This window comes from Bombyx mori, chromosome 8 (genome assembly GCF_030269925.1).
Source record: "Bombyx mori chromosome 8, ASM3026992v2".
NCBI lineage: Eukaryota > Metazoa > Arthropoda > Insecta > Lepidoptera > Bombycidae > Bombyx > Bombyx mori.
Window position 1 is genome coordinate 2,968,873 of NC_085114.1, and position 23,479 is coordinate 2,992,351.

The 23,479-nt window shown below is 38.4% G+C and overlaps 1 protein-coding gene across 1 annotated transcript; it reads right to left on the reverse strand.

Moving 5' to 3' along the window:
• Positions 1 to 23,041, reverse strand: LOC101746184 (uncharacterized). The gene is made up of 6 exons (XM_004925119.5): positions 22,687 to 23,041; positions 19,707 to 19,938; positions 9,575 to 9,808; positions 7,872 to 8,195; positions 5,923 to 6,051; positions 1 to 4,539 (listed from the first exon to the last, which is right to left on the reverse strand). Exons 1-6 carry the CDS (start codon positions 22,795 to 22,797, stop codon positions 3,932 to 3,934), a joined length of 1,638 nt encoding a protein of 545 aa, XP_004925176.1. The 5' UTR covers positions 22,798 to 23,041; the 3' UTR covers positions 1 to 3,931.
• Between the last annotated feature and the right edge of the window lie 438 nt (positions 23,042 to 23,479).

Sequence of the window (23,479 nt, forward strand, 5' to 3'; positions counted from 1 at the left end):
TACAGTTACGCACAATTTTTATTTTATAAAAATACATCACAAGGTATATATTGAGCTTAATAATTGAAGATCCTGTATAATGATAGAACACACTTTAACAGTTTTATTCAGTTGAAGATAACAATAGTATTTTATAACAATTTATGAGTGAGCACGGTCACATAACTCGGGACAAGGGAGGTGTTTAGGCAATAATAGGTTTTCTGTTGTGGTCATATTATTTCACTATTCAATATATTATTATTTTACAAGCCTTGGTATGTTTCTCTTTAGTCCAAATCAGTATTTTCCTGAGAATAATGTACTCTGAGGTATGAAGCCATGAACCAAAGTTAATAGAAGGCCCATCTTTAGAGCTTTCCAACAAATAACAAATACATATTATATCACTGGGTGATTCCGCAGTGTTGTCAAGTTATAAAATCGACAACTCAAATTCAACTTTAATTCAATATGAATTCCAAACATCAAGCTAAATTTACAAAAAGGGACGCATAGTCAACCGTTTTTTTGTTACCATATAAAGTAGCGTTAAAGTTGTGTTTAATCAAGATATTTTCATCATCACACCCCCCCCCCCTCCCCCCCAGTTATGCGACCCTGCTATTCGAGTCGCCTAATCCGTATGCATTCGTAAATACTTCAAAAAACCCTCACCCCGAGATCACCTGTATACACTAAAATAAAATACTCATCGACGGAATTAGGCGACCGTGAAAAGTTCAACATTTTTTAAAAGTAGCGTGCGTTCATATGGCACAAAGGACAAGAAGACGATATCCTATTTTAAAAACGTATTATTAAATCCTGTTTCGTAAAATCAATTATTACGGGACGAATATTTTTGCTACACAACTAGCGGCACAACCAGGCGATTGTAGCATGTCACAGAGCAAATAAATAATAGTTTAAAAAAACTAACAAAATACGCTTTTATAGAAAATCCAACTAAAAAAATAGAAAACAATAATTTAATAAATTTGAATTAAAAATAGTGTAAGAAAAAATGATTTTATTGTAAAAAAAGAGTGGGGTGCTTTTCAGGATATTATCAAAATAACCCTTCTACTCACATATGTTCATAAAATATTTATAACTACTGATACCATGCACCACACGCTTTTTTAATGACGTTGTGTGTGCGCTGTCAATGACTAATAATATCGAGGGTTGACAGGCGATTTGGTTTAAACGACTTTACCGGAGAGCCATTTAAAGTTTAAAAATTGGAAAAAATATCATAACAAAAAAACTTATTTAGCTATTTGAATGGTGTAAGCTTCATTAAAGTTCAACTAAAAACATCGAATTGTTGATACTAATCACTACATAGTATAAAACAAAGTCGCTTTCTCTGTCCCTATTTCCCTATGTACACTTAAATCTTTAAAGCTACGCAACGGATTTTGATCCGGTTTTTTTTTAATAGATAGAGTGATTGAAGAGGAAAGTTTATATGTATAATAACATCCATTAAATAGTGGAGAAATCAATAATAAATTACAGTTTCCGAAGCGAAGCGAGGGCGGGTCGCTAATAGCAAATAAAACGGACATTTAATTACAAAGATAAATATCGCTTAAAAGAAATAGCCTTTTATCCTTCGATATTTGGGTCAATAATTCCACAAAATCAACTAAAATCCGATTACATGCCCAGTCTTGTTTGTCTTATCTATGATATCCAGGCATTTGAATAAGTATGCCTTCAGCCAAGACGGAGATCTAAGATGGGGTATAAACCTTCTAAAATAATCTTTGAAATTGATGTCATTATGTATTAAACTAAAATTTAATCAAATAAAAAACATGAAATAAGGTAAGGAGTCAGTCATCATGTCTGACCTACATTTAACAGATTTTACGTCAACAATCGCGCGATTAGTACTGGCACATTATCTCTGCATTATGTATTTTTACAAAAACAAAACTTATCTATATGTGCAAAAGGTCTATTTTTGTTCCATCAAATAGAACTGTATTATTTTTAAATACGCAAAATGGATTGTCAGCTCTAAAGAATATTAACAGTTTATTTTATTATACCTAATCTATAGAATGCCTTATTAATAAACCAACTCGGATTCGTCTGGGTGACGTAATTTTTTCATTTTGGCTAATGAAATGTCAAAAAATCTTAAATTTATTTTACGAAACAGGATATGAAATTTATCAAAGTAATATATAACTTATTTATATATAAATAAACATATTATGTATCGTAAAAGGGATGCACAAACATTTAATTAACCACCAACAACGGGTATAGGCATCAAGGGTTCTTACGACACAGTAAAGCAATAGAATAATTTTATTATTATCACACCGATAAACTTTTTTACTAAAAATAGTTTTTTTTTTTTTTGTAATATATCTCGTCTACTCTTTTTATCACCACATCAATTTTTTTTATTATATTAAAACATATTTAAATGCATTAAAATACAACAATGTTTTGAGAAATCACGAATATTGTGAACTTTTTTTTTTGTTACGTTTATTAGTTTGGAAGTCACGTTTTTGGCGGCAAAAAGTTACTCTCGACGTATCGAAATGCAATTAATGCAACAAAATTCCCGAATGCTAAATATACATAGCGCTTTAATACGATAAATTGACTAAAATAACACGAAATCCTGACTAGAATTAGTTGAGGTCAATGAAATATTAATCGAAGACTATTGGACTGTAGAAATATATGAATCTGTATGATTCAAATATCAGACGTCTGCGTCTGCGCACCACGCATTAGAGGATAAACGTTTATAAAGACGTTTACGGAAGTACTCGATAGATGGCGCTATTAGTTTCTCAGAGTTGATTGAGAAAAAAAAGGGATGGGAGGAGAGAAGCGGCCGCCCCATCAAGAAGCAAATAGATGTAGAGGCCGAGATCATCTTCATCTTCACCTTAAACGTCCAACCCACCAACAGCAAGCCTGCTACAACATACAAACCCGCAGTTCATCAAGCTGCAGTTACAAGCCCAGGCAGAGGGGTTTCCCCGGGGCCCGTTCCGCGCCCTCGTAAGGGGACGCCCCCGTTGCCGATTGAATTTCTCGCCGGATCTTCTCAGTGGGTCGCGTTCCCGATCCGGTGATAGATTCTGAGCACTGCCTTGCTAGGGCTAGTGTTAGCAATGTCCTCAGGTTAGAGGCCCGTGAGCTCACTTACTGCCGCTACTAGTTCTGTGAATCTAGTATGACCTCTTGAGGTCACTAGAATAGGTAGGAAAAAAATGATGCATACGAAGATAGAATCGGGGGGCAATGCCTTTGCACTCGCCTCCACTGTCTACGTAGCGGAAACTAAATTTATTGGCGCCAAACGAAACATTTTAAATTTAGTTCTTGAAGATACTTAAATTAGTTTCTGAAATCATATCCACGTACAAACGAGACACAGGAACGGAATGTTCTATTTCGTACGATAGAATATTTTATTATTATTATTTACAATACAAACTTCGAGTTCACACCTCGAGGCGGACAGACGGACAATCAAACAGAAGCATTAACTGACAGACACGGAACCATCAGAAAATTTAGCATTCGAGAATTTGTGTTTTATTTATTTATTTTGTAACTGGGAACTTTCAACAATAGAATAAATATACACCACAAAAATATTGATATTATTCAATTCAACATGACGCCAGTAACGCGTGACGTTTACAAATTATCCCCCCTTGAAGTTTCTCCTCGATCAGACTGCTCTCGCGTGTCTAAATAATAATCGGCGGAGATTCCTGGCTATCGAATAACCGTTTTTAGTTTTATCTTGTATGAGCCTTTACATTATATGTCTCCGAAGATACCGTTACAACATGAACCAATGAGATAGTTAGCATTTAGATAGTTAGATAGCAAATAGTTAATAATATAAATCCGCCATTATTACACAGCCCCCACCCGTCCCGAGCCGTCGAGGAGTCTACAGGAGGATCTTCTTTTCGAAGGCGTTTTTCTCGCACTTCTCAATGGCTTCATCAGACTTGACTCTCAACAGCTCCTTGGCCCTAGTGAGTTTTTCGATGAGGTCCCTGCCCCTCTCGGTGCGCATGATGTGTCGCTTGGGCAGCAGGTTCTTGGAGAGGTACGCCACGAGCTTGTGCCAGTCCTGCAGCAGCACGAAGGTCCGGTCGGCGCGGGTCTCCGGCGGCAGCGCGGCGCCCGAGTGCTCGAAGCGCACGTTGAGCACGTGCTTGGGGCGGCGGGAGGCGCGGCTGGCCCGCAGGAAGGACAGCAGCAGCGCGTCCACGTCCTTGTGCGCGCTGAGGATGGGCTTGTCGTAGATGTTGGGGTAGAGGTGCACGTGCTCGGGCGGGCCGGCGGCGTACAGCACGTGCGTGGCGGTGCGGAAGGCCTCCTCGGCCCACAGGAAGGGGTCGCCGTGCGGCGTGCCCGCGACGTCGCCGTCGTACAGCACGTCGAGCCCGTACTCCGCGCGCAGGTACTGCACCAGCGCCGCCACGCACTCCGCGTGCAGTCGGCTCGACGCCGGGTACACCACCAGCACCTTGGGCGGCGCCGGGATGTCGTCTGCCGGACAACGACAGCGTCATCAACCAGACATCAGTGTAAATTATATAGATCACTACACAATCTCTCCTACAGATAGCATCATGTGCTCCCGAACTGTTTTTTTTATTGTTTAGGCAGGTGGACGAACTTACAGTCCGGTGTTAAGTAGTTACCAGAGCCAACGGCTGCCCCACTCTTCAAATCGAAACGCATTACTACTTCACGGCAGCAACTGACAGCATACCATGCATTTGTGGCATCAACCCTTAGATATGGTTTAACATTCTGGGGAAACGCCACTAATACAGAGTACGTATTTAAAGCACAAAAGAAATCTGTGCATGCTATAGCAAATATTCATGTACCAGACTCATGTAAGCCTTTCTGTCAGAAATAAAAAATTATGACTTTTACGTGTTTATATATTAATGGGGTAGCGATTTTCATCAAAACGAACAAACATCTATTTGCAAAACCGCAATCTATTAGGAATGCTTTAAAGATTTCTTCGCTACCTCATAGAATTGCCCTTTATGGCAAAAGTTTTTTTAGTATGTCAACAAGAATATATAATAAAATAACTACCTATAAAAATTTCGAAGACAGTATATTTATAAGATTTTAAGAAAAAATTGCAAGTATTTTTATTAGATAAGGCTTACTATACTATGTCGGAATATATAAACGATAACATTAGATAATTTAGATGATAAAGTGGAATAGAGTTGAATAATATGATACACTTATTAATATTAAGCACCATCTTTTTTAACCTATGACCACAAATAATAATAAATAAATAAATAAAAGAAAAAGGCAGGGTGGTGGTACCTACCCGTGGGGACTCCACGGATTGACTTCCACGGTGAAGGAATAACATCGTGTAATTAAAATGAAACCCGCAAAATTATAATTTGCGTAATCACTGGTGGTAGGACCTCTTGTGAGTCCGCGCGGGTAGGTACCACCACCCCGCCTATTTCTGCCGTGAAGCAGTAATGCGTTTCGTTTTGAAGGGTGGGGCAGCCGTTGTAGCTATACTGAGACCTTAGAACTTATATCTCAAGGTGGGTGGCGCATTTACGTTGTAGATGTCTATGGGCTCCAGTAACCACTTAACACCAGGTGGGCTGTGGTGAGCTCGTCCACCCATGTAAGCAATAAAAAAAATAAAAAATAAACGCATAACACGTCCTGCCACCAGTAAAGACGGTAGAAGTAATAGTAGTAATCACAATGCAAGTGATCGATAGAGTATGGTATCGACAGTAACCAGACAAGCAGACGGTTAACTTTGTGTTAAGTTTAAGTAATTGGACTCCGGATGTCCGCTGTACGAACTCACAATACGGCCTGCCATTAAGATCTGTCTATTTTTATTTTTTTTAAAAGTGTACTCACTCAAAGCCAACTTGTAATCTTTGCACCAATAACGTCTGATGACCCGGAGCGCGATGTAATACGCGAACAATGACGTCACTATGAGCGCAGTGACGCTCGCGATGCATATGTTCAATGACTCAGGGCTGTCTGTAACAAGATGTCGTAAATTTCAATATATACATATAAATAAAATTAGAGTGTCTGTTTGTAGTATTGAAATAACTGCTTTTTACTACATGCATATGAATATATATACGGTACATACACCAAAATAACATTTTTTACAATTTTTGTCTGTCTGTCTGTTTGTTCCGGCTAATCTCTGGAACGGCTGGACCGATTTTGATGAGACTTTCACTGATAGGTAGCTGATGATATAAGGAGTAACTTGGTTACTTTTTTTAGACTAGCTTTGCCCCGCGGCGTCACCCGCAGTTATTGTCGTACCACGCGCAACGTGGCGGGCTTCGCCTATCAATAGTAAAATTTAATGTTTCCGAAGCGAAGCGAGGGCGGGTCGCTAGTTTGTAATAAGTATTGACTACATACAGAAATACTTACTTAAATCGATTGATTATCGAAATACGCAAATATTTTAGGAACAGTAGATTGGAGGGGATAGGAATTAGCGATAGAATAGGGACAGGGGGAAATCTGGGATGTCACAATACTTTTTTCGGGTTGTTAGAGATTCAACTTTGTTGAACTGAAAATGACTTTTATTTGGTGTTTAAGAATATTAAATAGTTTAATTTAGTCATCAAAGTTTTTTAACTCATTAAAGATGTTAAAAAGTTAATTACCTAAAGTTAGGTACCTACCTAACTACTAAATAGTGCCAGCCCTATCGAAAAACTTTATTATCCACATATGTAACCCGATTTACACCAACGCCTAGATGAATAGGGACAAGTGAGTTTTTATCACTTTTTATGATTATTCTTTAATACTATAGGTATATTAATGCATTATAAATTAAAAATTTAAACTAGCGGAACCATTATGATCTCCGTTTTATTACTACTAGAGGATGATCGGTTTTCTTTTTTTGTTGATAAATTGTTTTTTAGAAATTATATTTAAGTACGAATTACTTAATGATACCTATTATATTATATTATTTGTTATTTTCTTTCAATAAAAAAAGTACATGTTTAAGTTGATTATATTATCGATAAAGTTTACTATTGAAAACACGAATAAAACAATATTTTCTGAAAATAAATCGTAGTTAGATCGATTTATCGCCCAAGAAATCCCCTGTATACTATCTTTTATGAAAATCGTTGGAGCCGTTTCCGAGATTCAGATTACTATATATATATATATTTAATATTTTTTACTTAGATGGATGGACGAGCTCACAGCCCACCTGGTGTTAAGTGGTTACTGGAGCTCATAGATATCTACGACGTAAATGCGCCACCCACCTTGAGATATAAGTTCTAAGGTCTCAGTATAGTTACAACGGCTGCCCCAACATTCATACCGAAACGCATTACTGCTTCACGGCAGAATTAGGGAGGGTGGTGGTACCTACCCGCGCGGACTCTCAAGAGGTCCAGGTACCATCAGTAAGATATATTTATAGACAAGAATTGCTCGTTTAAAGATTTTGTTATTATTACTATAACTATCTTATACCTTTAAATGAGCAATTCTTGTATATTCATATAAATATAATCTGAATCTCGGAAATGGCTCCAACGATTTTCATAAAATTTAGTATACAGGGGACTTCAGGGGCGATAAATCGATCTAGCTACGATTTATTTTCAGAAAATGTTGTTTTATTCGTGTTTTCAATAATCAACTCTTCCCGACATCAATTGGCGAATAATAATACTATTTTTCTTAATTGAGGGCAACTAACCGCTTTAAAGACACAACGAGATGGCGTTATCAAAAAAATCATCTAGTAAAAAAACGATAATCATCACCCTGCCCTCCCATTTTACGGAACTTACTTATTCTTATCTTCTGGCTCTCGACGTTCCGGCATCCGATTCCGTTCAGACATTTAGCATGCAACGGGACCACGACGAAGCTGTACAAGCCATTGTCTCCGATGAAATTGTAATCGTACGTGAGTTCGGTCTGCGCATTCGCCGGGTCCACGGTCGTCGAGCTGACCTCGCACGAGCCGCCCTTGTCGCACTCCTTGACCACCCGGATCCTGTAGCCCGTGATGCGGAGGTGCGGCGGGGGCGGCATCACGTGCAAACGCATCTTCGACGGAAATATCTCGACGTAAACGAACGGCTTCCAATCTTCTTCCGTAACGGATTCACCTTGAAATTCAATTTACTTATCACTAGAATTCGCGAACACATTTTTTTTTATTGCTTAAATCAGCGGTAGGGGAACCGGAGTGAATTACCCCAAATGGGGTAAAATGAAATTTTGGGGGATAAAAATGAAACTTCTGTGAGTAAAAAGTATATATTCAAGTGAAGCTGCGCTAGAATGGTTAAATTTTTAGTTATTGTTTTCTTATCCAAATTATCATGGGAGCTATAATATGAAAGATACTAAAAAGAAGCGATTTCGTTTTTTTTGGTTCTTCGCCAAGGGGTAATATCAACTTACACAAAAATATTTTGGGGTAATACTTAAAAAAGTTCCCCGACCGCTGGCTTAAATGGACGAGCTCACCGCCCGTCTGGTATTAAGTGGTTACTGGAGCCCATAGACATCTACAACATAAAAGCCACCTTGAGATATGAGTTCTAAGGTCTCAGTACAGTTGCAACGGCTGACCCACCCTTCAAACCGAAACGCGTTACTGCTTCACGGCAGAAATAGGCAGGGTGGTGGTAGTACCACGCGAAACACGGCTCACTGAGAAGATCCGGCGAGAAACACAGTGGACTATGTCTGTGGGGAAACTTCAAGTAACTTGTAAATGTTCTAGTATTTTCGGGGGGTCGAATCCGAGACCGACTCTGAAAAGTCCTTAGAAATATTACCCACTTAAATATTACGATTAACGCTAAGTGTCGCCGCACACGGGCCACCGGCCACAACCACAAAACGCAGCCACCTTCTATCTATTTCCTGTTGTTTTCATACATTTTGCTTGGACTCGCCGCACATTGTCGACGCCGGTGGTCGCCACACGCCACTAATCGCCACTGCGCGCCTCTTGTGGTGGTCAAAACGCCGACACAAGCCACTCGCGCGACTCCCCACCCCTCTCTCTCTTCATTGCTTTTATTATTGCTTAGATGGGTGGACGAGCTCACAGCCCAGCTGTTGTTAAGTGGTCACTGGAGCCCATAGACACCTACAACGTAAATGCGCCACCCACCTCGAGATATAAGTTCTAAGGTCTCAGTATAGTTACAACGGCTGCCCCACACTTCCGACCGAAACGCGTTACTGCTTCACGGCAGAAATAAGCGGGGTGTTGGTACCTACCCGTGCGGACTCACAAGAGGTCCTTCCACCAGTAATGTCCCTTTCTTTCTATATAAATCTTTCGTCTGAGTCCATTAAGATACTGCAAGCACGCGTTACAAAAGTAGCGACCACCGATCGCAAGTGTCCAACACGGACCACAAGTGGTTGTCGCGCGTCAGCTTGTTTTGTAGCCGCTCCTAGCTTCAAATGGCAGCGATTGTGAATGTGGCTAGTGGCCCGTGTGCAGCGACCCTAATGAGACACTCACTTAGCATCGCGGCAGACGGTACGTTGAAGTAAAACTGCCCTCTGTAGACGCTCCAGTCGTTGGCGGCCTCGAAGTCCAACATGTGACTCTGCAGGGCCGCGTCTTCGACCATCGGCCAGTAACAATCGTAATAAAGTACCGACTGATCGTCTATAGTCAGATCTTTCGAGATGACTATGTTCAGACAGTGGTTCTTCAGGTCGCGGTATTTGTCTTGAAAACGAAATTTCATAGCTGAAACAAAATATGCATTCGCTGTTTTAGCAACGCCTGGTGATAAAGTTTGCGAATGTGATTCCGAAAAACCTGTCATATATATGAGGCAGTCAGGGCATAACCCACAATTTTTCATTGTAGTACTTATTTATATATTTGCAATTTATTTAAAACATAATAAATTTTGTAAAAAGTAGGTATGGAGCCAAATGCAATTTTTAAAACTCTCCATACGCTTGGTATTAGTAAAATGTTTGTGTACCGGGCTATTAATAGGTGCAATGAGACCTCCTCTGTTTGTGACAGAAAAAGAACTGGCCGTCCACGTAGTGTTCTTACGAGAAAGGTGGTCAAAGCAGTAAGGGAAAGAATTCGAAGAAATCCTGTCCGATAGCAAAAGATTTTATCTCGAGAGATGAAGATAGCACCTAGAACCATGTCGAGTTTTTTAAAAGATGACTTAGGACTTGCAGGCTGTAAGAGACGTACTGGTTATTTCTTAACTGATAATTTAAAAGAGAATAGGGTGGTAAAATCGAAACAACTACTGAAGCGGTACGCAAAGGGAGGTCATAGAAAAATTTTGTTTACGGATGAGAAAATTTTTACAATTGAGCAACATTTTAACAAACAATATGACCGTATTTATGCTCAAAGTTCTAAGGAAGCTTCCCAATTAGTCGACAGAGTGCAACGTGGGCACTATCCGACTTCTGTGATGGTTTGGTGAAAAAGGTATCACAACATAGGCACAAGTGTATCAAGATACCATTCTTGAGAAGGTAGTAAAGCCCCTTAACAACACCATATTCAATAATCAAGAATGGTCTTTCCAGCAAGATTCGGCGCCAGGTCATAAAGCTCGGTCTACGCAGTCTTGGTTGAAAACGAACGTTTCGGACTTCATCAGAGCTGAAGACTGGCCGTCGTCTAATCCCGATCTTAATCCGCTGGATTATGATTTATAGTCAGTTTTAGAGAGTACGGCTTGCTCTAAACGCCATGATAATTTGGAGTCCCTAAAACAATCCGTACGATTGGCAGAGAAAATTTTTCCCATGGAAAGAGTGCGTGCTTCTATTGATAACTGACTGGCCTCAACGTTTAAAGGACTGTATTGCAGCCAATGGAGACCACTTCGAATAAGCTTTTTATACTTTAAATTGTTTTACATTTATGTATTAAACTAACACACTGTAAAAGTAATAAATGTTATTTGCAATAGATTTTTTTTCCTTTGTCTCAGTATTTATGGCAAGACTATAGTAGAATTATTTTGTCCGTGCAGTTTGGGTCATAAAACATAGCCCGGCTAGGGCGGTGAGCATGTTGCGCGGGCGCAACGCCATTATCGATAAAAACAAATGAGTCATCGAAAGCAGGTACACGGCGGCGCACAGTGGGTCGATACTATGATTTTAGTGACTTAGGGACCAAGTTTGTTTTTTAAGATTTTTCTTCACGTAGATAGATAGAGCTCGTTAATCTCAATAATAATTGTTTTGGGCAAAAATTACAAAAACTTTATAGTTTGGTCAGAAAAATGTGTTTTATGATTTTTTTGTATGGAGCGGGTCACATTAAATTAAATTCCTGCTAAGTACCGTGAGGTCCCGCTTTGAAACTTTATTTTTCTTACACCTTGTCTAGTCTACTATCATTTGGTGCTATGAACATGTGCATAAAGTTGCAACTCTGCCAAATAAATGGATCGAAAAAAATGAATAAATACATAGAATAAAAACCTTTATTTTTATTTTCGTAAGTGCTTTTAAGTTAAATTTGATATGGATTAGTAAGTACAAACACGCAACAATACCCATAATTACATAATACCTAACAAAAATACATTTAGTAGGTCTCTAATTAATCAATCTCTGTAATTATTAGGATAGTTAACATTAGTTACTGAGGATAATTAGTTAAGCAGCCATTACTGGGTAGTAGAAAATATAGTACACATTTGTGTCTCTCTGGAAGTATAAAGTGACCATATTTATTATATACTAACTAGTGTTCGTTTATTCGTACTACTACTAACATCTTGTGATTGTCGTCGTGATCTTCCTTTTTCCGTTATAATGGATAATTTTATTAACAATTTAGGATTATTTATGATTTTAAGAGAGCAACTACAGTCGCTGTCTGATAATAAAAAACTTTCAATTCCTACAAAATCAAATGAACGTGACCGAAGAGAAAAGTGTTGAGCCCCAAAAATTCTGTACGCACTTTTGTTCAAATATAAGTGCAATATGGAAACGAAGTAGTCGCATGTTAGCACAGTTTATAAGAAAAAAATGTGATTAGTTCGAATGTGCAATAAACTGGCCCGAAGGCATGATACCTGAAGATATCAACACTGTACAGGAAAGGCTCGAGATTTCTAATACTGAAGATGTTGAAAATGTACCACGCTCTAATGTACTACAGAAGCCTCGACATCTACTTTTACACCTCGAAAACCTTTTGAAGAATTGGGATCCAGGCACATTGAACAAATTTACCAATCGCTTTCGTTAACCCCGGATTAAATGAAAGCTACTACAGTTGCTAGTTTGAGAAACACTGGAAATGAAGATGTAGGAGAAATAATGAACCATTTGTCAAATCACCCCGAAGATCTAGAAAAAGTTAAGGAGTGTTTAAGTACAAGTAAAGTGAAAAGTAGTACATATTCTCCCGATAAGGCACTATTAGTTTCACTTAAATTAAGTAAGTGGCAGTATATAAATCTAAGAGAAGCAGCAAATGAAAATGGGTCCGATTTATACCCTTCTTAATATAAAATTAAGCAAGAAAAGACCAAATGTTATCCAGGGAAAGACGAGGTAGTTATTAATGAAGAAAGAGCTGCTATTAAAATGCAAGCATTACTAAGCTTGGCGGTATATAGGCTTTTAAATGTGATTACTTCGGATTTCGACTCGGCAAGAGAGCTACTGCTTATAAGCAAATAGGCTTTGATAGAGCCCCAGGTCAAAGTAATTATAAACAAAAGACTGAAACAGAGTTTGATGATTCATCTATTTTCTTGACCAGTCTAGTTCCATAAGGCTTCAGAAATTTTATGGAACAATTGTTTGGGAAAACGACCTACCCTCATCAACTTTTTGTTGCCGTCCAATAATGTTTAAATTTATAAAAGAAACGCAGTCAACAGTGGCAATTATAAAAGCTAGCATAACAGAAGAAATAGAAAGACTTCAGCCATCAAAAATCAAACAAGTTGAAGTTAAGCATCAATTGCACATGACGATGATAGACGGCAAAATAACCTCATATTTGTCAGAAACATTTTCTGCTGTCTGTGATATTTGCAAAGCAAAACCGTCAGACTTTTTTGGAGTCACTTGCTTATCAAAGAGAAAATAATGAAGGAATATTCCAGTATGGAATGCCATCTTTACATGCCTGGATAAGACGCATGGAGTGCTTACTTCATATCGGTAAATATAATTTTATTACTTCACAATTTTTTCATCCTATGTAGTTTCCTGTGAGATTATTTTTTAAATGACATTTTTTTTTTTGCGTCTAGTCGTTTGGACTTCAAGAAATGGAGTTGCAAGGGGCGATGACTAAGAAAAAATATCAATCAGAAAGAGCGCTATACCTTAAGCGTTTAAAAAGGAATACGGTTTACTTATAATATAAAAATATAACTTATAATATAAAAATATAACTTAAAATATAACACCTAATGATCTCTCAACACTAGTCCGCAGCATCTGTTCACGACTTAACCTAACCTAATCTATCTTAAGAAGGAGGGAGCCTGGAGATCAGTAATACAGGTCTTTGAACCTAGTACAGACTTCAGCTCTTTCAAAGGCTTACAAAATAAATTATAAGGTTAATTTATTTCCATTTGAATTTGTATGTACCTTGTACCTTTAAGAGAGAAATAAATAAATTATTATTATTATTATTATTATAGATGTTGTCAAGCAAGAAGTAGGAACAACCAATGATGGCAATACTGCCAGAAGATTTTTCAGGAATGCAGAAGGAACAGCCCGCATAACAGGAATACGTAAAGATTTAATAGAGAGGTTTCACGTGATTCTTCAGACTGTTGCATCTGGAGAGCGCCTGGACCTTTCCAATTTTTCCGAGTTTTGTAGATATACTGCAGAATTGTATATTAATTTATATCCCTAGTATTATATGCCTTCCAGTATCCATAAATTGTTGGCACATGGCAGTGATATACAATAATAAAAAGCTTTGCCTTTCGTGCCATTCCTATAGGTAAACTGTCGGAAGAGGCAGCGGAAGCTCGCAATAAAGATTTTCGGAAATATACAGAGAGTTGTTATTTTAGAAAGATAAGTAGACTGCCGACTAATGAGGATATTTTACACAATCTTCTTTTGTCTTCTGATCTAAAGATCGAATGGTGAAACAAAATATATAATACTTAGAGAGATTGATTAATTAAGACCTACTAAATGTATTTTTGTTAGGTATTATGTAATTATGGGTATTGTTGCGTGTTTGTACTTACTAATCCATATCAAATTTAACTTAAAAGCACTTACGAAAATAAAAATAAAGGTTTTTATTCTATGTATTTATTCATTTTTTTCGATCCATTTATTTGGCAGAGTTGCAACTTTATGCACATGTTCATAGCATCAAACGATAGTAGACTAGACAAGGTGTAAGAAAAATAAAGTTTCAAAGCGGGACCTCACGGTACTTAGCAGGAATTTAATTTAATGTGACCCGCTCCATACAAAAAAATCACAAAACACATTTTTCTGACCAATCTATAAAGTTTTTGTAATTTTTGCCCAAAACAATTATTATTGAGATTAACGAGCTCTATCTATCTACGTAAAAAAATTTGTTAAAAAACAAAGTTGGTCCCTAAGTCACTCAAATCATAGTATCGACCCACTGTGCGGCGGGGTGGTATATGAACGGTGGTGGGACATTGTTATATTAAGAGTCATTTGTACTTACTTACCTGCAAATTATACTACATTATGTCGAAGAGAAATGCGTTTTTATGCATTCGTTCTCTGAATTTCTTTAGCGACACATGGCTACTCCTTTGTTTTGTATCAAAACGGCAGAATTTATTCAAAATAATATTTGCACGTGTTGTTATCAACAATGTGTTAAAATTTTTCACAATAGATCCCGAAAAGTTACAAAGTGTTAATTTCTGCCGTTCTTGTTAACTTGCTGCGACGATATGTGGTGTAAGTGTTCGATTAGTGATTTTTTCTTTCATTTTTATCACTAACCCACAAAATGACAAAACTAAATACACTATCGATAACGCTTATCGACAACAATAATGCGCATCACTATGCCCGTCCATAAGGCTCGTGAGTGGAAGCGAGAGCGAAATACTCGCTTCACCGCTTCGATTTTTTATGACCCAAACTGCAGCGACAAAATAACTCTACTATAGGTATGTAATTAAAATTGTACTTATTGTATCTAATTTTAAATAAGACTTCAGTATGTTGTTGCTCTGTCAAAACAAGGAAACAACTGTTATCGAGTAACACTTCAGGCCTCACATACTTAATATGTGAGCCATTACTTACAAACAAGTTCATGTACATCCTAATGATTAGGTAATATATAGAACTTATTTTTGTTTTATAAATAGTAATTTTGTAATCAAGTAAATAGTTGATTCATATTTCTTTATACTTTTATAATATTTTATGGCGCCTTCCGCTTGACAGCTTTCGGCGCCGCGGCGTAATAAGCCTTTAATGTTATAAAATTATATAAGTCGATATTATTAAGTAATAAGTAATAATTGTACGTAAATTATCAACAGAATAATTAAGATAAACAATGTTTAATATTACCTACTAAGTTTGTATTAAAGTAGGTCAAGACGATTGTATAAATACCGGTGGTTAGCATATTTCAACCCCTTTGTGTACTCTACCCGTCGTAACGTGCATTAAAGAGAACTTATTATCTTCGTGTCTCAATTATCGCCTCCACCCTGATAATCCTTCAACACAACATTTAAATTCTATTCTAAAGTAAATTCGTACGCAATTCTACACAGAAATTAATTTTATAACTTCATATCTCTTCCTCTCTGTCACCGCTCTTTTATTGAAATTCACACCTGTCCTGGTGAAATTGGAAAGGCCTCTGTGCCACCCGTAAGCCTTCAATCATAAAAAAATTGGCTTTGCCATGGCTGTCAGCCGAACTTACAGGGGCTCAGCTTGAAAGGGTTTACTAACATCTGCCCTAGCAGATACCGTGTAACGAAAGTACAAAGTAGAAACGGTAACCGGTGCTTGGAATGCCTAAAAGCGCCAAGATTGAATCGAGAGGATCCCAAATGAACCTGAGAGATAGGTATCGACTGACAAAGCTGAGTCATTGCTAACCTCAGTAGACTTCAAAAAGCCATTAAGTATGACCCCGTCTATTTTCCAATATGAGGCTTTTTTTTTTTTCCTACCTAAGCTGGTAGCCTAGAGAGGCTATTCCAGCGTAACCGTAACTAGTAGGTGAGCTCACGGGGCTCAAACCTGACGACGATGCTAACACGAACCCTAGTAAGAGCCGTGCTTCGCAGAATCTACCACCGGATTGGAAACGCGACCCACTGAGAAGATCCGGCGAGAAACCCAGTCTGAGAGTTAATTTACTCGTCGAGCCCTTCGTCGCAAGCGACGGGTTCGACGAGAACGGTGACCGGTGCTTGAAGTACCTAGAAGCACCGTTAGTGGATCGGGAGGATCCGAGATGACGTGTGCAATATGAGGCATGATACTGCTAAAACACAATATTAAAAATATGTTCTTCGCCATTTGACGGTATGAGTTTTAATAATAAGTAAGTACATAATAAATACTGGTTTTCCTCATAATTACGAATATTGAATTCTTTCTTATCTATTAAAATAATAAACTTAAGTTTCTCTATCGTCAATAATTAAATATTTAATTTAAATACAAACATTGATATTAGAAAGTTTTCGTGTTAAATTAAACTTAATTAAAGTATATATGGCGCAGGTGAAAGCTGCTAGTATCGATTTGTGCATCACTTCCATCAAATTACATTACGAGTGTTTATTCACATTATGTTTCATTTAGAGGATGTTTCAATGGTTTTTGTTATATTGAATTTCATTACTGAAGAATTACGAGCTAATAATTAAATGGTAATTAACAACAAAGTACGGGGATGTGCGATAAACCGGCCAACAGTTTCTCTTGAAGCCCGGTTCTGTATAGACCATTGTATATTGTATTTGCTTATCCCTTTTAGTACTGAGCATATTTTCACCTATTTTGCAAAATATGTCAAGGGATTTTTAAATAAGTATTTTTAACTTAAAAAAATATAAATAAGTAATGCTAAATTCACAGCTAATTAATATTAAATGTTTATTTATAAATGTTTTTAACTTGTAAATAACCTTTTTTTTATGGTTAAAGCATCGACGAACTCACAGCCCACCTGGTGTTAAGTGGTTACTGGAGCCCATAGACATCCACAACGTAAATGCGCCACCCACCTTGAGATATAAGTTCTAAGGTCTCAGTATTGTCCCAGAGGCCTATCCAGTTTCACCAGGATAGGTGAGCGAGCAAAAGCTGAGCCAGGAGGGGTGGGGTTTGCTAACAACTGCTCGAGCGCCTCCGAAGGATACCTACAAAACTTAAGCGCAGCTGCTTCGCGAATGACCATTAAAAACCTTAAACATGACACCTGCATACATGTCGATACCTAATACTTATAATAAAACTGCGCAAATACTCGATATTCCGATGCTCCGCACTTTATACGCATTAATAAAGTCGATCAATCGATCGTTCGCGCTCAAAGGTTTAAATCCAACCCATTAGACAGAGACTTGCGCTTTCACTGCGAAGAAGGACCCGTTTGTCATGGCCTCATAACTCCAAGCTATACTCTAAGTATGTTATGCATTTTCGGTCATTTCGGGTCAATATGAGCATATCTATATTAATATCGAAGCGGGCCACAAATACGAATTTATTTCAATACGTAGATGATGTTGCGGTCATCATTGACAACTCTGGGCAAGTTGACGCAATATATACTGATTTTTCTAAGGCCTTTGATAAAGTTAACCACAGCATTTTACTAGAAAAACTACATCAATTTGGTATCGAAGTTCCTCTGCTTAGATGGTGTTCTTCGTATCTAAACCAAAGGCCATCACAGGTTGTTATTGACGGGCACTGTTCCTATCCATTCATAGCTTCTTCGGGTGTACCTCAGGGTTCCATCTTGGGTCCACTATTTTTTAACATCTTTATCAACGAAATTACAAATCTTTTTAAATATTCTACCTGTTACCTATTTGCTGACGATCTTAAAATAATGCGTGTTATAAATGATGTGAATGATGCTGAACTATTACAGAGAGATATTGATAAATTGGTTGATTGGTGCCAAATTAATAAAATGTATTTGAATATTTCGAAATGTCTACATATAAAATTTACATTAAAACGCAATATAATACCAACACAATATCATATTTCAGGGGAATGCTTGAGTGAAGTTTCTCAGACTCGTGATTTAGGGGTGGAGCTTGATACCAAGCTGAATTTCACTAAGCACATTGACAAAATTATAGATGCCGCGAACAAATCACTGGGTTTTGTATTTAGGAATGGTAAGGAGTTTAAGAAGGTTTCCACTACGCTAATGCTTTACAACAGTTATGTTAGAAGCAAACTTGATTACTGCAGCACTGTGTGGTGTCCTACATACAAAACCCATATTAACAGGATTGAGAGAATTCAAAAAAAGTTACTTCGCCACATGTCGTACCGTTTTAGGCCGCCTAATTATGTTGAATCTTATGTTGATAGGGCTAAACATTTTAAAATGCAAACATTGAGTGATCGCCGCGATATGTTAGGCTTATGTTTTTTACATCAAGTTATGAGCGGTACTGTCGACTCCCAATTCATCCTCAATAAATTCTCTTTAAAGGTGCCATCTAGGTTACCTCGTCGCCCCGTTGCTCTTTTCAGCACCCGCTTTAGCAGAACCAATCTAGGCAAGCACTCACCTACTCCTCGTCTAACTAACCTTTATAATAATCTTGTTAGAAAAGTTGAAAACCTTGACATATTTGGCGATTCCCTTCCAATATTTAAGAACAAAATTATAAAAAGTTGTTGTTGAACCTCAGCCTCAGCCTCGGTCTGAGTACTCGGGTATTACTGCCCTTGTTGTCTTTCTTTTGTTTTTAATTTTTTATTATTATTAATAGTATTATTAAATCTCTATTAATATATTAATGTAATGCATGCTGTGATTGCCTATAATTAGAGTTGCAGTTATCAATTGCTCTATACATGTCAATGTTATTTTATGTCTTACTGTAAACCCTGTCGGTAATCCTTAAATAAATAAATAAATAAATAAATAAATAAATAAATAAAAAAATAAATAAAAAAATAAATAAATATTATAAAGCTGAAGAGTTTGTTTGTTTGAACGCGCTAATCTCAGGAACTACTGGTCCGATTTGAAAAATTCTGTCAGTGATAGATAGCTCATTTATTGAGGAAGGCTATAGGCTATATAACATAACGCTAAGACCAATGCAAGCGGAGAACCAATAAAGAATGTTTCAAAATCGGGTTTTTTTCCCTTTTGAGAGCTTCCGCTGCTTGCGCTGCGGAAACGATTAAAGTTTCGCTAAAATAATGTATGACAGAATTGTTACCCTTTAAAAGATCTAAAAAAAAGTCCTCGACAGTATATGTCTGTGTTAAGGTTGGCTCACTATAACGGTTTTTAGGCTAACCAAATTTGTTCTAAAATTAAGCATTATTTGTGAACTATTCCACGCGGACGAAGTCGCGGGCAAAAGCTAGTGATTTAATAATTCTCCAATGTGCTATATTGATTTCATGATACTCACTAGTCCACTTAATGTTACTGAAAGTTATGTTCAATACAGTTTTGTTGATACGCATAGGTCTCGTCTGCTCATTGTGGGTAACGGTTATGATGTGCGGTTTCAGCGTTACTCCTCCAATGCCACTGTTAGCAACTACGGGACCAAAAGTCATTGTGCCGCATTCAGGGCTATTTTGTGGGTATACTTCCATTTGACAAAGATCATAGTCGGCATGGTCCCAATCTCCAATTATCTGTAACAAACAAAGATTGGCCGTGTTACATAGATAAGGTTGAGTTCAAATCTTTGAATAAATATAAATAAAAATCAAATATTGCTTGGATCGCTAACTCAAAAGTTAGATTCCGTAGAAATTTCATTATTATTTTTTATATAGAAATATGCTAAAAGGTTGGTGACATCTTACACGGATCTACAATTGTTATTTTTTTTCTTTCGGGCCGGGTGCCGAACCTCCTACGAGGTACCCGCGCCTAGGGGGCGTGCGGGGTATGTGGTACTAGATGATCTACAAGGTGTTGGGAGCAGACCGCGGGCCCAAGGAATTTTAGGGCCCTACCTCACTAAACGACTCCCCTGTACTCTTACACTCGACGTCCGATCTCCGTCCAGTCAGAACCCGGTCAGAGTACGGGGTTCCCGCGGTCAACACTACAACCAGACACGCGGCGCCACCCCGAGGACACCCGACCGACGGGTCTTCGAGGCGATAGTCGACGACCAACGACGCCGGTCTGCGCGGTATGGCGGCCCTATCAGGCCGCCCGAGCCATGCCGTTGGTGTTACGGGATACCCCGCTGGGCCAGAACCAGCCTGCCGGCTCGGAGCGCGATACACCGCCGACCGGGTTGCTCTTCCACAGTCAGTTTGGCGACGACAGCGACGACGACAACGCGGACCGCTTCGCAGGCCGCAGCCACCGACGCGTCGTCCCATCCTCCTGGTGCCAGCACGCTAGAGTGACGGTAGCGTGCGGCACAACCTCAACCCCCTCAGGTCGCCCCTTGGCCATCATCGGGAGGAGACTGCCTAGCCTAGACAAGGGCCGGAGCTGGACGAACGCCCTCCTCCGGCGTCGGCACGGCGCCGAGAGGGAAGAAGAGCTCACTCTCTCACGGATCTACAACTTAGCCTATTACTGTTTTTTAAATACTCTCACTGAATAACCTAATTCATAATTTAAATAACTTTTACAGTTTGATCTCCAGTACGTTAATTGTCCTTATATTATTTTTTGACTTTCAAATCATTTAGTTCATATGATCTAGTCATGACTTACGCGAGTGTTCGCTCACGCGGCCCAGACACACATAACCCTCCAATCCCTACAATCCCGTCTTTGTAGGTTAGCCATCGGAGCTCCGTGGTTGAGGAGCGTCGACTTACCCAGCCTGGGCCTCAAATCGACACGAAAACAAATGAAATCATCGCCAGAACGCTACTTCGATAAGGCAATACGTCTTGATAATCGCCTTATTGTTGCCGCCGCGGACTACTTTCCGAATCCTGATCACGCAGGAGCCAACAACGTCGACGCCTGAGACACGTCCATACAGATCCATCGGATCCAATAACCCTTTCATTAGACGCCTTCAGCTCTAACACTAGGAGCAGGCTTAGAGATCCCGGTAACCGTACTTGTCTAACTTTACATGATGTGTAACCTAACCATGTATCAGCTTGCTGAGTTTCTCAGTGGATCTTCAGCGGGTCGCGATTCTGATCCGACAGTAGATTCATTCACGAGGCAGCTGCCCTTTAGTTGTTAGGTCTCATTTGAAGGCGCTTGGACAGCTGTTAACAAATCCCACCCCTCCTGGCTGAGCCTTTGCAAAACTAAATGTCTTTTAATAAAAAGTGTCTCTGCAAAGCTGCCGGTATATTATGTAACTCTAGCTGCCATTCAAATTTAACTTATTCGAATAAATCATCATCATCATCATTCTTTCCTATTACCCTCTGCTGGGGTGTAAGGCTCAAATCAAATTTTTCCATTTACATCGGTCTTGGACAGTGTGTTCTAGCTCCTCCCACGTGAGCTCCTGCTCCACCGAGCGACGCCAAGTTGTTCTGGGGCGGCCTCACTTCCTTTTGCCAGACACTTTCCAGGTCAGTGCTCTCTTTGATAGGTGAGTACCGGACTTTCTCAAAATGTGACTAATCCAATGCCAATTCGAATAAATAACGCAAGTAATTTGATTGATGATTCTTGCGTCGAGTGTTTAAGTTTATAAAGATGATTAAAATTTGAATTATGTTATTCTAAAAAGTTCTATTATGTTTACTTTTTCAAATAAATAATAATATTTCTTGGTTGTTTTATTGTAGGTTGAACCAATAAGAAGAGTAAAACCTAGTTTTAACCACGTAGGATTGGCTACATCTAGTTGTAGCCAGCATAAAGAAGGCTATACCTAGTTTTAACCAAATGAAATAGTCTACACCTAATATTAGCCTTGAACAAATCTGTTAGGCCTAGGTTTAAACACTTCAGGTATTAGCCGTAACACATAGACTGAATGTAATAAACTGATACTGAATTACAGGAAAAACTTCTAAACTTAATTTTTATCATATTAAATATTTATGAAAGTGCACACCACTACTACAAAAATTTATTTAAATTTGTGTAGTGGAACTTCTTATATCACTTATTTTTAATATACTTTAATTTAATATACTTATTATATCACTTATTTTTAATATACCTAGTATACCTACATAACAGTTATTAGGGTTAGCCAATTATAGCTTAACATGACCTTGAACAGGTAGGTACTAGTGTGCTCACTAATAATCAATATCTACAGTTGACGCAATAACCTAAGAGTAGGTAGGTACATGCCGAGAGGGATCAGCGGGCTGACACCTAAAGTTCAATGCCACACAATATCTAGATGCACTAGATTAGTTAAAATCAATACATCATAAGTACATAATTCAAGAAAGTATTCCAGTAGCATAAATGAATGATATTACCTCTTTAGTACAACTAAGGGTCTTCTCCGTTTTATTTCCACACAGTTGACTATATCCAGAAACGTATTTCAATATCACAAATGTAAAAACATAATAAGGTAAACGGAACATATCGGAAGTGATCCTCGCCAATGTCCAGATGATTAAAACTAAGCTAATAAATAACAATAGCGGCTGGATATTTTAACATCACTGTAACGAATTAATTAAAAGTCCTGTTTTAATAAAACAGAAAACAACAGAAAATATTTACACCAAACAAAAGCTGACGAACACAGACTAATTTGAAATACTATGACTATTACGTCTGACGAATTATCTTTCCACCGTAGAAGACTCCACACTAATATCAAATACTACCTGAAAAAACTGATATGGACTAGGTAGTATAGTGAACTAAACACATATACCAGTACGAAATTTGAACCGCTGCCCATTGCCAAAAACTCTCGGCACTAGATATCCAACTTGCGACGAAGGGCTTGACGAGTAAATTAACCCTCAGACACAGCCCACTGAGTTTCTCGCCGGATCTTTTCAGTGGGTCACGTTTCCGATCCGGTGGTAGATTCTGCGAAGCACGGCTCTTGCTAGGGTTCGTGTTAGCAACGTCGTCAGGTTTGAGCCTCGCGAGCTCACCTACTAGTTAAGGTTACGCTGAAATAGCCACTCAAGGCTATCAGCTTAGGTAGGGAAAAAAAATCTAACATGTATTACGATTGTCAGATAGAACACTTTTAAACAGAAGTGCCAAAGTCATCATCATCATCAACAGCCTACAGTCGTCCACTGC

Coding starts and splice junctions, on each gene's coding strand:
- LOC101746184 (XM_004925119.5), bottom strand. CDS start 22,797: ATGTTCCGTTTACCTTATTATGTTTTTACATTTGTGATATTGAAATAC. Junction 19,939..22,686: donor CCCTTAGTTGTACTAAAGAG/GTAATATCATTC, acceptor TGTTTGTTACAG/ATAATTGGAGATTGGGACCA. Junction 6,052..7,871: donor GAGCCAGAAGATAAGAATAA/GTAAGTTCCGTA, acceptor ATCTTGTTACAG/ACAGCCCTGAGTCATTGAAC.